Source organism: Heterodontus francisci, chromosome 3 (assembly GCF_036365525.1).
Source record: "Heterodontus francisci isolate sHetFra1 chromosome 3, sHetFra1.hap1, whole genome shotgun sequence".
In the NCBI taxonomy this organism is placed as follows: Eukaryota; Metazoa; Chordata; class Chondrichthyes; order Heterodontiformes; family Heterodontidae; genus Heterodontus; species Heterodontus francisci.
In genome coordinates this window covers 61,562,773-61,576,036 of record NC_090373.1, presented here as the reverse complement: position 1 = coordinate 61,576,036, position 13,264 = coordinate 61,562,773, and the positions used below count along the sequence as shown (strand labels likewise).

The following is a 13,264-nucleotide window of genomic DNA, read 5'->3' as shown; positions in this document are numbered from 1 at the left end:
CAGGTACACGGTAAATGTAAACAGCAAATGTCTGAGAGTGTGTTTCAGATGTGGCAAATTGGGGCACTATGGAAGAGATGATTGCTGCCCTGACAAGGGAAAGATATGTAGAAAATATCAGGACAGAGACCATTCTGCCAAGAAGTGCAGAAGCAAAGCTGAACAGAGTGGCAAGCTTGGCAAACCATGTAATGGAGAGTTGAAAGTAGTACAACTGTGAGACAAGTTGAAGAAGATGCAGTGAGTGAGGACACGAATAGCAATCGTGGATACATGTTTTGTTCCAGTCAAGCCATGTCCTCTACTTACCTCTTATTTCTTCCTGGATTACTGCTACAGGATCTCACCCTCCCACGATGATAGCTTCTGTCGCCAGTATATGATAATTTCCTAGCGCTGGAGTCACTTCCAAATCCACTATGGGGACACACACTGCATTTTCTTGATTTCCACCGTTTCATCGCATTTTGCTAGTCCATAGATCTTGCCTCTTGTCCATCATCTTGGATGTTGAGCCAATGTTTGAATTTGCTTGTGGCTGTCCCTGCTCTGCCTACAATGGTTGCATCCCTCCATTCAGTGGACCCTGCTGGTATGTACGTTACCCGAGTACCAACTTTAGGCAGTTGTCCTTTGGGTAAAATTGCCCTATCCTGTGCACTGGTATCACTTTGTCTATCGTCATCCAGCCCCTTTTATACCATATTCTGTTCCTCATAACTGTCAAACGTATGAGTATGTGAGGTACAGGCTAGAGGCCTACTTTAGATCGGGAAAACGAACCTGACCCGAACCACCGTGGACCCAAGCCCAACCCGAGTCCCTCCGCTTTTGCGCCAAGCCCAACTCGACCCGAGCCCGCCCCGACTCGACTCGACCCGACCAAGCCATCCGTTTACTTACCTCTCGACTCGTAACCTCCACGAAGCTGCCACGCATGCGTGATGGCGTCATAGTGACGTCACTCGCTTACTGCGCAGATTCGGTTTTATCTCGGACTCCCAGCTCAAGTAAGTTTTTTTTTTTTTTTTTTTTTTTAATTTTTAATACTTACCGGCACAGCACTGACCTTGCATGTCTGACCTGACCCTGAAAGCCGGAGCCTGAAGATGGGCCCGACCCCGAACCTGACACATTTTGTCAGGTCCCGTCGGGTTCGGGTCGGGTAGCAGGCCTCTAGTATAGGCTGCTTTATAACCTCCTAATGGTTCAGATTCTACACATTTATAATCAATCTTGATTAACCCAGACAAACGAACCCTAATAGTTTGACTACCATGTTGGAGAATAACAGTCTTCCCATCGCACCCTATCACTTTACCCAGACCTTTCCACTCTTTCTGACGTCTCTTCCAGAGTATACTAAATCCCCAGGATTAAAGTTTATCTCTGATGATATACCATAAGGTTTACCAAATTTTCTGAGACTTCTTCCTTGATAAATGCTCTTCTCCCTGCATGTAGGGCATTCAAGTCCTGAGAGAAGGTGAAACAAATTGAAGTCCCTTCTAAGGGATGATCAAATGGTACAGAAGGTATTTTGGGATTCCTCCCGAAGACCAACTGATATGGACTATAGCCCCCAGCCATTTGAAGTGAATTCTTTGCATGGACTGCCCACGCCAGGGCAGATGTTATCTTGCAATTTGGTTGATCGACTAAAATTTTCATCAATCACTGCATCATTTCTTTCACAAAATACATTACTGAAAGGACTTTCAGCTGCGGTGTTCATCACTACAATGTTTGTATTTTCGCATGTCTCTAAACTCGTCATGGGCAAATTCCCACCTGCCCCCAGTCCAGTCCCCCTATCCATTTTTCCATGACTTTATCTACAGTCGCTCTTTTTTCTGTACCATGTATTACTGTGGAAAGGCTGAATCTTGTTGCCATCTCTATGAAATGCAATATGAAAATATTTCTGTCCTTGTCCCACACTTTAAATTCACAGCTACTAGTTCATTAAAGTCTCTTGCTCATGGAAGATTTACAATAGACTGTGATGGCATCTTACGATACTTTTCACATATATCACATTTTTCACTGATTTCTTCAATAAGTTGTGCGCTCATCATCAACCAACCCTGCATCTTTTAGTAGGATTTTTAATCTGTGACAAGAAGGATGAGCAAATTGTCGATGCAACTTTAAGACAATTTGCTTTTTGTCTCTCAAATTCCCATCACCTGATGTCTCTTTAACATTCCTATTAGAGATGCTAGTTTCTGTTAAAGGCATGCAATAATGACCTGATTGGGTAAATTGCAAATCTACTAGCTTTCCAAAGAAAATTGCTTTATCGTGTTCCATGTCTAACTTCCTTTGTGCCTTTTTCATGGAAAGCTTGCTCAGCAGTGAGGGTATCTCACTAGATACCACATCTGTACTAATGAAATGGCTTACTCCAGCTATTTTGCATGGAATCACTACCCTTTTCAGTGACTTCAATCTGTTGTCAGCCCTGAACCTGAAGCAAGTAAAACTTTCATACCTCCTGACCTTACTTTGATCCTTACTACTTAATGAATCTAAATAACATTTCAACCAATCCGTTAGTATCAGGCAAACCCCCCACCTGCTAAGACCGAGACACACATGATGTCGCCACATGAACATTGAAACTTAAGATTGCAAGCCCATGACTGGAAAGACATTTGCATAGTAACCGACAGTGTTTGAACAAAGGGACCCAGTTGTTGCTTCCCCAATACACAGAAGAAGTGGGCAAACCAGTCGGTCACATGACCACCTGCTGGCCAACTAGGGGAATTTTAAATTGGAAAAACAGAATTTGAACTCAAAGCCGTATGCTCCCAGTTGGACAGAACCTCCTCTCCAGTCCTGCCCACCTCCATCTCTTTCCCATGGAACTGAATCTTGTGAAAACAGAGAGAAAAGTCTCCTACATGAACAAGGTTCAAAAAGAACACTGGGCCCTGACAAACTTCAAGATGACCTACAATCAAGTGAGCTCGAAGCATAGTAAACAAGAAACTCTTCTGATATGGCCTCAAAACCCTCTTTACTATATTTTCCTCTCTTTTCTGTCCCGATTTGCCTCTACTGTGTGTGCATGCTAGCATGGGCATTTGAACAGGAGTAGGCCACTCGACCGCCTTGATCCTGCTCCGCCATTCAATAAGTTCATGGCTGAACTGATTACTCCACATTTCCACCTACCCCTGATAACCTTCCACTCCCTTGCTTATCAAGAATCTATCTATCTCTGCCTTAAAAATATTCCAAGACTCTGCTTCCACTGCCTTTTGAGGAAGAGAATTCCAAAGACATTCGACCCTCAGAGAAAACATTTCTCCTTATCTGTCTTAAATGGGTGACACCTTATTTCTAAACAGTGACCCCTAGTTCAAGATTCTCCCACAAGGGGAAAATTCCTTTCCACATCCAGCCTGTCAGGACCCCTCAGGATCTCATATGTTTCAATCAGGTTGCCTCTTACTCTTCTAAATTCCAGCAGATACAAGCCTAGCCTGTCAAATCTTTCCTCATAAGACAGCCCGCCCATTCTAGGTATTAGTCTAGTAAACCTTCTTTGTACTGCCTCCAACACATTTCCATCCTTCCTTAAATAAGGAGACCAGTACTGTACACAGTACTCTAGATGTGGTTTCACCAATGCCCTTTTATAGCTGAAGCATAACCTCCCCACTTTTGTATTCAATTCCTCTCGCCATAAACGATAACATTCTATTAGCTTTCCTAATTACGTGCTATACCTGCGTACTAACCTTTTGCGATTCATGCAGCAGGTCTGCAATCTCTCACCATTTAGATAATATGCTTTTTTATTCTTCCTGTCAAAGTGGATAATTTCGCACTTTCCCACATTATACTCCATTTGCCAGATCTTTGCCCACTCACTTAACCTATCTATCATCCTTTTGTTGCCTCCTTATGTCCTCTTAGATTTTTAGATTTAGGGATACAGCACTGAAACAGGCCCTTCGGCCCACCGAGTCTGTGCCGACCATTAACCACCCATTTATACTAATCCTACACTAATCCCATATTCCTTCCACATCCTCACCTGTCACTATATTCCCCTACCACCTACCTATACTAGGGGCAATTTATAATGGCCAATTTACCTATCAACCTGCAAGTCTTTTTTTGGCTGTGGGAGGAAACCGGAGCACCCGGAGGAAACCCACGCAGACACAGGGAGAACTTGCAAACCCCACACAGGCAGTACCCAGAATTGAACCCGGGTCCCTGGAGCTGTGAGGCTGCGGTGCTAACCACTGCGCCACTGTGCCGCCCTAAGTTATTTTCCTATCTATCTTTCTGTCATCAGCAAATATAGCAACCATACCTTCAGTCCCTTCATCTAAGTCACTTATATAAATTGTAAAAAGTTGAGGCCCCAGCAGAGATCCCTGTGGCACACCACTCGTTACATCTAGCCAACCAGAAAATGACCCTTCTATCCATGCCAATATGTTACCCCCTACACCATGAGCTTTTATTTTCTGCAGTAACGTTTGATGTGGCACCTTATCAAATGCCTTCTGAAAATCTAAGTACAAGACATCCACCTTTATCCACAGCACATGTAACTCACTCAAAGGAACTCCAATAAATTGGTTAAACATGATTTCCCTTTCGCAACACCATGTTGACTTTGCCTGATTACCTTGAATTTTTCTAAATGCCCTACTGTGACATCTTTAATAATAGCTTCTAACATTTCCCTAAGACAGGTGTTGAGCTAACTGGCCTGTAGTTTCCTGCTTTCTGTCTTCCTTTTTGAATAAAGGAGTTACATTCGCTATTTTCCAATCTAAAGGAACCTTCCCCGAATCTAGGGAAGTTTGGAAAATTAAAACTAATGCATCAACTATCTCACTAGCCACTTCTTTTAAGACCCTAGGATGAAGTCCATCAGGACCCGGGAACATGTCAGCCCGCAGCTCCAACAATTTGTTCAGTGCCGCTTCCCTGGTGATTGTAATTTTCTTGAGTTCCTCCCTCCCTTCTATTTCCTGACTTACAGCTAATACTGGGATGTTACTTGTATCCTCTATAATGAAGACTGATGCAAAATATCTGGTCAATTCATTTTCCATCTCCTTATTAACCATTATTAATTCCCCAGACTCACTTTATCGGACCAACGCTCACTTGGTAACTCTTTTTTAAAAAATATCTATAGAAACTCTTACTATCTGTCTTTATATTTCTAGTTAGCTTTCTCTCATACTCTAATTTTACCTTCCTTATCAATCTTTTAGTCCTCCTTTTGCTGTTTTTTATATTCTGTCCAATCTTCTGATCTGCCTTCCATCTTTGTGCAATTATAGACTTTTTCTTTAAGTTCGATACTATTTTTAACTGTTTTAGTTAACCACGGATGGCGGGTCCCACCCTTGGAATTTTTCTTTCTCGTTGAAATGTATCTACTCTGTGTATTCTGAAATATTCCCTTAAATGTCTGCCACTGCATCTCTATTAGCCTATCCCTTAACCTGATTTGCCAGTTCACTTTAGCTAGCTCTGCTTTTATGCCCTCATAATTGCCCTTATTTAAGTTTAAAATACTAGTCTTGGACTCGCTCTTCTCTCCCTCAAACTGAATGTAAAATGCAATCATATTATGATCGCTGCTACCTAGGGGTACCTTAACTATGAGGTCATTAATTCATCCTATCTCATTGGACAATACCAGATCTGATAGCCTGCTCTCTGGCTCCAGAACATATTGTTCCAAGAAATTATCCCAAAAACATTCTATGTACTCCTCATCTAGGCTACCTCTGCCCATTGGATTTTTCCAGTTTATATGTAGATTAAAATCCCCCATAATTATCACTCTACTTTTCTGACAAGCTGCCAAGGCACGTCGTATATCCGTAGGAGTTAACCATATTAGAGTTTGTCTTAATAAAATTTCATCTTTCTTCTTTAAACCTCAGAAAACCTGTGTGCATTGGTTTCTTTGCCTTATAATTGGAAAGCAATGAACAAGGATTCACAAAGGGGGAGCTCAAAAAACAGTGTGTTTAAAATTAAACCCTGTTACAATAAGACCAGGTGAAGACAGCATCAGACCCTTAGACACCTTTCTCACCTGGTCAAAACAGTTGCACATACTGATAATGTGCAATCAATGCCCAACATGGTGCAATTAAATGAATCCGCGACTAGGGCACTCATTGCTGTACTGAAGCTTCTTGCGATCAGTACAATTTCCTCAGACTGATGAATATCAGCCACTTCCGACCCTTCTTTGTGATGCGTCACCTCAAAAACCCTGTTGTGTTTTGGGCAGTATACCACAATAATATTTTGAATCACATTTGAAACACCCGTTGATAATTCCCCGTGAATTCCTGGGGTTCATTTGATGTTGTTGTTACTCCTTTCCTGTTGTCTGCCAGATCTGCCAAGATTCTCCCATCCTAAATTTTTTTAAATATTCTTCTGCTGTATTGATGCTTGCGCCCCGTGTCTCAACGATCTCGAAATTCTGCGACCATAGAGTCCTCCATCCTCTGTGACACCGCCAAATGTCCCATTTGTGTCATGAAGGCTGCTGGAAACGACTGCTTTCTCAGAAATATTTTTTAAAGCATCAGACATCTGATCCACATGCATGTCTTTTTCTGAGAATGTCATCCAGTTAAGACCAGGAGCCTTTCCATCTGTGACACTTCAGCACAATCCAACAATTTTAAAGCGAGCACTAAATGAGGAATTTCCAAATAGAATTTCTGTAGTTTGTTATATAGCATGTTAAATTCCATAATATATTCCTCTGTGGAATGATGGTCTGCCTTTCTAAATTTATCAAAGTCTGCCCATGCCTGGTATGCATTTATTAGATCATCTTAAAAATTTTCGCCATAAAGCTTCCTCATTGTCCAACTGATGAACCTCGAGGTCACAAAATACTTCGCAGCTGATCTTGCTTTTGTTGGAAAGCTACAGTGCCTTGTTTCCTCTTCGGTAAGGGCATAACTTGTGTCCACGTGTTTACTTCATTTTTCCATTGGTCATAAGGTTCAGATTCAGAGAACATCGGTGGGAAATCATACCCTCACACTTTCCACTTGGTTTCAGCCATTCTTCTCAAAAGTAATCCAGATTTCAACCTTCTGTCTAGGAAAAAAAGTATTAGCTTCTAGTCTTCACATTTAGGCAACCATTCTCTGCTGCCATGTTAAATGGATCCAAGCCAAGTCAAACAGTAAAGCACGAAACTAAACACCGATCCTTTTCTGGATAGTTTATTCACAGAATGCAGCATTACGTATATTTTTTTTATATTTTTATATTTAGAGATACAGCACTGAAACAGGCCCTTCGGCCCACCGAGTCTGTGCCGACCAAGAACCACCCATTTCTACTAACCCTATAGTAATCTCATATTCCCTACCACCTACCTACACTAGGGGCAATTTACAATGGCCAATTTACCTATCACCTGCAAGTCTTTGGCAGTGGGAGGAAACCAGAGCACCCAGCGAAAACCCATGCGGTCACAGGGAGAACTTGCAAACTCCACACAGGCAGTACCCAGAATTGAACCCGGGTCCCTGGAGCTGTGAGGCTGCAGTGCTAACCACTGTGCCGCCCTAACGTAGATCTGCCTTCTCTTCCCCCTTATCCCAGCAGACTCTTCTTATATTTGCTCTGGGGCCTTAATTAAGCTATGTCCTTTACCTGTTTATCTCTTATAACATAATTAACCTATCATTAACAACAGTTTCCAGGGAGAGGGATGGAGTCGTTGGCTAGGGAAGGCAGTTTGTGGAGGGAACCATAGATAATGGCTTAGATCTTCCCAATATTTAGTTGGAGGAATTTTCTGCTCATCCAATTCTGGATGTTGGACAAGCAGGCTGACAATTTAGAGACAACAGAAGGGTTGTGAGAGGTAGTGGTGAGTTAGAGCTGGGTACCGTCAGCGTGCATGTGGATCTTGACTGTTTTCGTATGATGTCCCTAAGCAGCAACTCGTCGAGAAGTAGGAGGGGCAAAAGATAAAGATCCTTGTGGGACGCCAGAAGTAATAGTGCGGGAGTGGGAAGAGAAGCCATTGCAGGTGATCTTCTGGTTATGACTGGATAGATAAGGATGTAACCAGGTGCATACAGTCCCACCCAGCTGGATGATGAAAAATTAAAATGTTCCAAAAGAACACACAATGCTACAAAGGAACCTTTGTAGTTTACATTTTAATGAAATGTGAATCGAGAATAATAATTTTTTTTCCCCTGATAGGTTAGACACAAAGCATCTCAGAAAGTATATGCAATGAAACTTTTAAGTAAGTTTGAAATGATCAAGCGATCTGATTCAGCTTTTTTCTGGGAGGAAAGAGATATTATGGCCTTTGCAAACAGTTCCTGGGTTGTCCAGGTAAGGATGTTTTGAAATGTTTTTAAATTGCATGTTTGATAAATTCATTTCAAGTAATTTGTGATTGGCTATCTATCGAACGGGACTGGTTTGCTCTCCAGAGAACTGGCGTGGACTCGGAGCTGAAAGGCCTAATCCAGTACCATTATGACTCAATTAATCACAATATTAATGAAGCTATGTATCTGGAATTTATTTTCCAGCACAATTGAGGTTTTTTGCTGCTGTGCTGGTGCAAACTGTGAGCAGTGCACTAACTCTCCAAAATTTTCACCCTTGGGCTTATTTGAATAAGACTGGGGTGCTTGAGGATCAGATGTGACAGGCTTAAATGAAATGAAACACAATCTAAAGGATTAGAAAAAACAAATCTGTTTTATGCGTTCAGATTGCGTCCAATTTCCCCTTTGCCCCAGCATTGCTGGCTGTGCTTTCATCCACCTTGATCACATGGTCTAGAATTCTATGATCCCAAGTCTAGAATTCTATGATCCCAACCAATGGGGAGTCCCCCCGCCCCCCCCCCCCCCCGATTCCCATTGACTTCAATTTTGCTAGGGCTCAATCAAATACTGCTTTGATGTTGAAGGCAGTCACTCTCATCTCACCTCTTCAATTCAGCTGCTTTGTCCATGTTTTAACCAAGGCTGTAATGAGGTCTGGAGCTGAGTGGGCTTGGCGGAACCCAAACAGCATTGCTGAGCAGGTTATTGCTCAGTGAGGTCCACTTGATAACACTGTCGACATCACTTTGCTGCTGATTGAGAGTAACTGATGCCGTGGTAATTGTCCAGATTGGATTTGTTCTGCTTTGTGTGGCCAGGACATACCTTGGCAATTTTCCATATTGTTGTGTAGATGCCAGTGTTGTAGCTGTACTAGAACAGCTTGGCTAGGGACTTGGCTAGTTCTGGAGCACAAGTCTTCAGTGCCACAGTTGGGATGCTGTCTGGGATAAAGGCCTGCTCGGGTCTGCAAATGAAACCCAACCCAAGCCTGACCCAGCCCGAGTTCTTGGACTTTTTCCCGTGCCCGACCCTCAGAATATAATCAACTTTATTGAAGAAGTTGTGCTGTACCTTGGATTGAATCGCTCACTGCAGACTAGTGCTGAGTCCCAATGCATGTTTCCCGCCTTGATGTCCTGGCTGTCTTTGTGTCCGACCCGGGTCCGGCATTCGGAGTCGGAAGAGCAACCCGACCCGAACCCGACATGTTGTCGGGGCCCAGTCGGGTTCAGGTCAGGTAGCCATGCTTTAGTCTGGGCCTGTAGCCTTTGCTGTATCCAGTGCATTTAACCGTTTCTTGATATTACATGAAGTAAATCAAATTGGTGTAAGATTGACATTTGTGGATGCAGGAGACTGAGATTGATCATTCACTCAGCACTTCTGACTGAAGTTGGTTGCAAATGCTTCAGCCTTGTCTTTTGCACTGATGTGCTAGGCTGCACCATCATTGAGGTTGGGGATGTTTGTGGAGCCTGCTCCGGTTAGTTCTTTAATTGTGCACCACCATTCATGACTGGAAGTGGCAGGACTGCAGAGCTTTGATGTGATCCATTGGTTGTAGGATTGCTTAGCTCTGTTTATTCCATGCTGCTTCAGCTGTTTAGCATGCGTGTGGTCCTGTATTGTGGCTTCACCAGGTTGGCATCTCGTTTTTGGGTTTGTCTGGTGCTGCTTCTGGTATGCTCTTTGCTTTATTGAACCAGGCTTGGTTGTAATGCAAGAGTGAGGGGCATGCTGGGCCATGAGGTTACAGATTGTGGTTGAATCTAACTCTGCTGCTGCAGATGGCCCACAGCGCTTAATGGATGCCCAGTTTTGAGCTGCTTGATCTTTTCTGAATCTGTTCCATTTAGCAAAATGGTAGTGCCACACAACCCAATGGAGGGTGTCTTCAGTGTGAAGATGGGACTTCATTTCCGCAAAGACTGTGTGGTGGTCACTCCTACCAATACTGTTAGGCCAGATGCATCTACGCCAGGTAGATTGGTGAGGATGAGGTTAAGTTGTTGGCCGCCTCACCATTTGCAACATGCGCATTCCTGCAGAAATGTACTTCAGGACTCATCCAGTTCAGTCAGTACTGGTGCTGCCAGTCCCCCACCCAGAGTGCATTCCCTTGCTACCCTCAGTGCTTCTTCCAAATGGTGTTTAACATGGAGGAGTACTGATTCATCAGTTGAGGAAGGGCAGTAGGTGGTAATCAGCAGGAGGTTTCCTTGCCCATGTTTGACCTGATGCCAGAAGACTCATGGGGTAGAGAGTTAATGTTTAGGAATCCCAGGGCCACTCCCTCCCTCTCGTATGCCACTGTGCCGCCACCTCCGTTGGGTATGTGCTACCAGACAGACCCTGTTTCAGTCTAGAAAAATCCTCCTTTCTAATTAATTTGTGGATCACTTAGAGTACTGTTTCAGGATGTAGCTGATCAGAAGTTACTCCTTTCAATGTCTTGTGACCCTTTTCTGTTATGAGATCACAGCATCATTGGATCAGATGTTTGATATTCTGGACATTGTAAGAAGTTGAGAGGAAGCAAGTGGTCATTTAATTATAGTTTCCCCCCAGAGAATGGGCACTTCTCCTTATCGCTGATGGTTCAAATGACATTGCATTTGGAAATTTTGTATCGTTAAAATTACATCAAAGTGAATGTATATATCAGAAAATTGATGGAAAGGAATTTTCTGCAAGCACTGAAGGAAAAGTACAAAATAATATACTGGTTTGCTAGACAGAAGATATTACATTTCTGCCAGCAATTTCTTTGCTTGGTTGAACAAAACCTAATTGTTAGTGACCAACAAACGTGTTTCAAAGGTTGGGAAATTCTGTACTTTTGATGAAGGTCAGCTTGTTCATTTGTTACATCAAGATACACTTTCTTTGGTGGGTGAGGCAATAGAGTTTAAGTTTAATCAGTATAGCTGTGTTGCCACTGGAAGTTTCTGTAGCATTTATTTACAAATTGTGACAAAAAATCCAATAATAAATAGTTGTCTTATCCCCTAAGCTTGGGTTATAATTTCATGATTCTCAGTAGTTGAGGTTTCCTCTCTCCTTTGCCTTTCTCAACCCTGGCTTATGTAAATAAGGGAATCGAATGGATGCTGTGCAAAATAATTTGTGTGCATAGTTTTATTTTTAACTGTGGTTTCTCTTTTCCCCTTTTCCAACATTCTCCTATTCTCTGCTCTTCTGATTGCAGCAACTTATTTCAGAGAAATTAACAGAACCCAAGGAAGCTATTTGGCCCCTAATGTCTGTGCTGGCTCCTTTTCTAGAGCAGTCTAGAACTAATCCCACTCCATAATTTCACCATTTACCCTTGTCTCCTCCTCTACTTCAAATGCTTAGCTACCTTTCCCTGAAATGATGGAATGGTTTCTACTTCAACCACTCCCAGTAGGGAAGCATTTAATGCTTCTACTAATCTTTCTTCCCTCTCCTAAGTGTCTATTCTAAATTGATGTCCCCTCTTCAGTGCCCAACTAGAGGGAAGTATTTCCCTTTTATTCTATCAAAATCTTGGCTTCACAAGTGCTGGCAGTTCAACCAATCTGATTCACTCCACGTGATATCAAGGAACGGCTGAAGGTACTGGATACTGCAAAGGCTATGGGCCCTGACAACGTTCCGGCAATAGTACTGCAGACTTGTGCTCCAGAATTAGCTGCACCCCTAGCCAAGCTGTTCCAGTACAGCTACAACACTGGTATCCACCCAGCAATATGGAAAATTGCTCATATATGTCCTGTACATAAAGAGCAGGACAAATCCGACATGATCAATTATTGCCCTATCAGTCTACTCTCGATCATCAGCAAAGCGATGGAAGGGGTTGTCGACAGCACTATCATGCAGCACTTGCTTAGAAATAGATACTCCGTTTGGGTTCCACCAGGGCCACTCAGCTCCTGACTTCATTACAACCTTGGTTCGAACATGGGCGAAAGAGCTGAACTCCAGAGGTGAGAGTGACTGCCTTGACATCAAGGTAGCATTTGACCAAGTTTGGCATCAAGGAGCCCGAGCAAAACTGGATTCAATGGGAATCAAGGTGAAAACTGTCCACTAATTGGAGTCATGCCTAGCACAAAGTAAGATGGTTGTGGTTGTTGGAGGCTATTCAGCTCAGCCCAAGGATGTCGCTGCAGGAGTTCCTTGGAGTAGTGTCTTAGGCCCAACCATCTTCAGCTGCTCCAGCAATGACCTTCCTTCCATAAAGAGAGAAGTGGGGATGTGTGATGTAGATTGCACAATGTTCAGCACCATTCATGACTCCTCAGATACTGAAGCAGTCCGTGTCCAGATGCAGCAAGACCTGGACAACGTCCAGGCTTGGGCTGAGAAGTGGCAAGTAACACTCGCACCACACAAATGCCGGACAGTGACCATCTCCAACAAGAGAGAATCTAACCATCTCCTGTTGATATTCAATGTCATTACCGTCCCTGAATCCCCCCACTATCAACATCCTGGGGATTACCATTGGCCAGAAACTGATTTGGGCCAGCCATATAAATACTGTGGCTACAAGAGCAGGTCAGAGGCTATGGATTCTGCAGCAATAACTCACCTCCTGACTCTCCAATGCCTGTCCACCATTTACAAGTCAGGAGTGTGATGGAATACAGTCCACTTGCCTGGATGAGTGCAGCTCCAACAACACTCAAGAAGCTCGACACCATCCAAGACAAAGCAGCCCGCTAGATTGGCACCCCATCCACCATCTTCAACATTCACTCCCTCCACCACCAGTGCACAGTGTGTACCATCTACAAGATGCACTGCAGCAACTCACTAAGGCCACTTCGACAGCACCTTCCAAACTCACAACCTCTATCTACCACTTAGAAGGACAAGATTAG

At 43.3% G+C, this 13,264-nt stretch overlaps 1 protein-coding gene across 4 annotated transcripts in view; it reads left to right on the top strand.

Moving 5' to 3' along the window:
- The window catches only part of rock2a (rho-associated, coiled-coil containing protein kinase 2a), a 332,194-nt gene that overhangs the window by 97,047 nt on the left and 221,883 nt on the right, over positions 1-13,264 (top strand). For all 4 annotated transcript variants that reach the window (XM_068022672.1, XM_068022681.1, XM_068022689.1 and 1 more), the window contains one exon: positions 8,248-8,385. In XM_068022672.1, the coding sequence (XP_067878773.1) occupies positions 8,248-8,385 (138 nt within the window). The remainder of the gene's footprint in view (positions 1-8,247; positions 8,386-13,264) is intronic.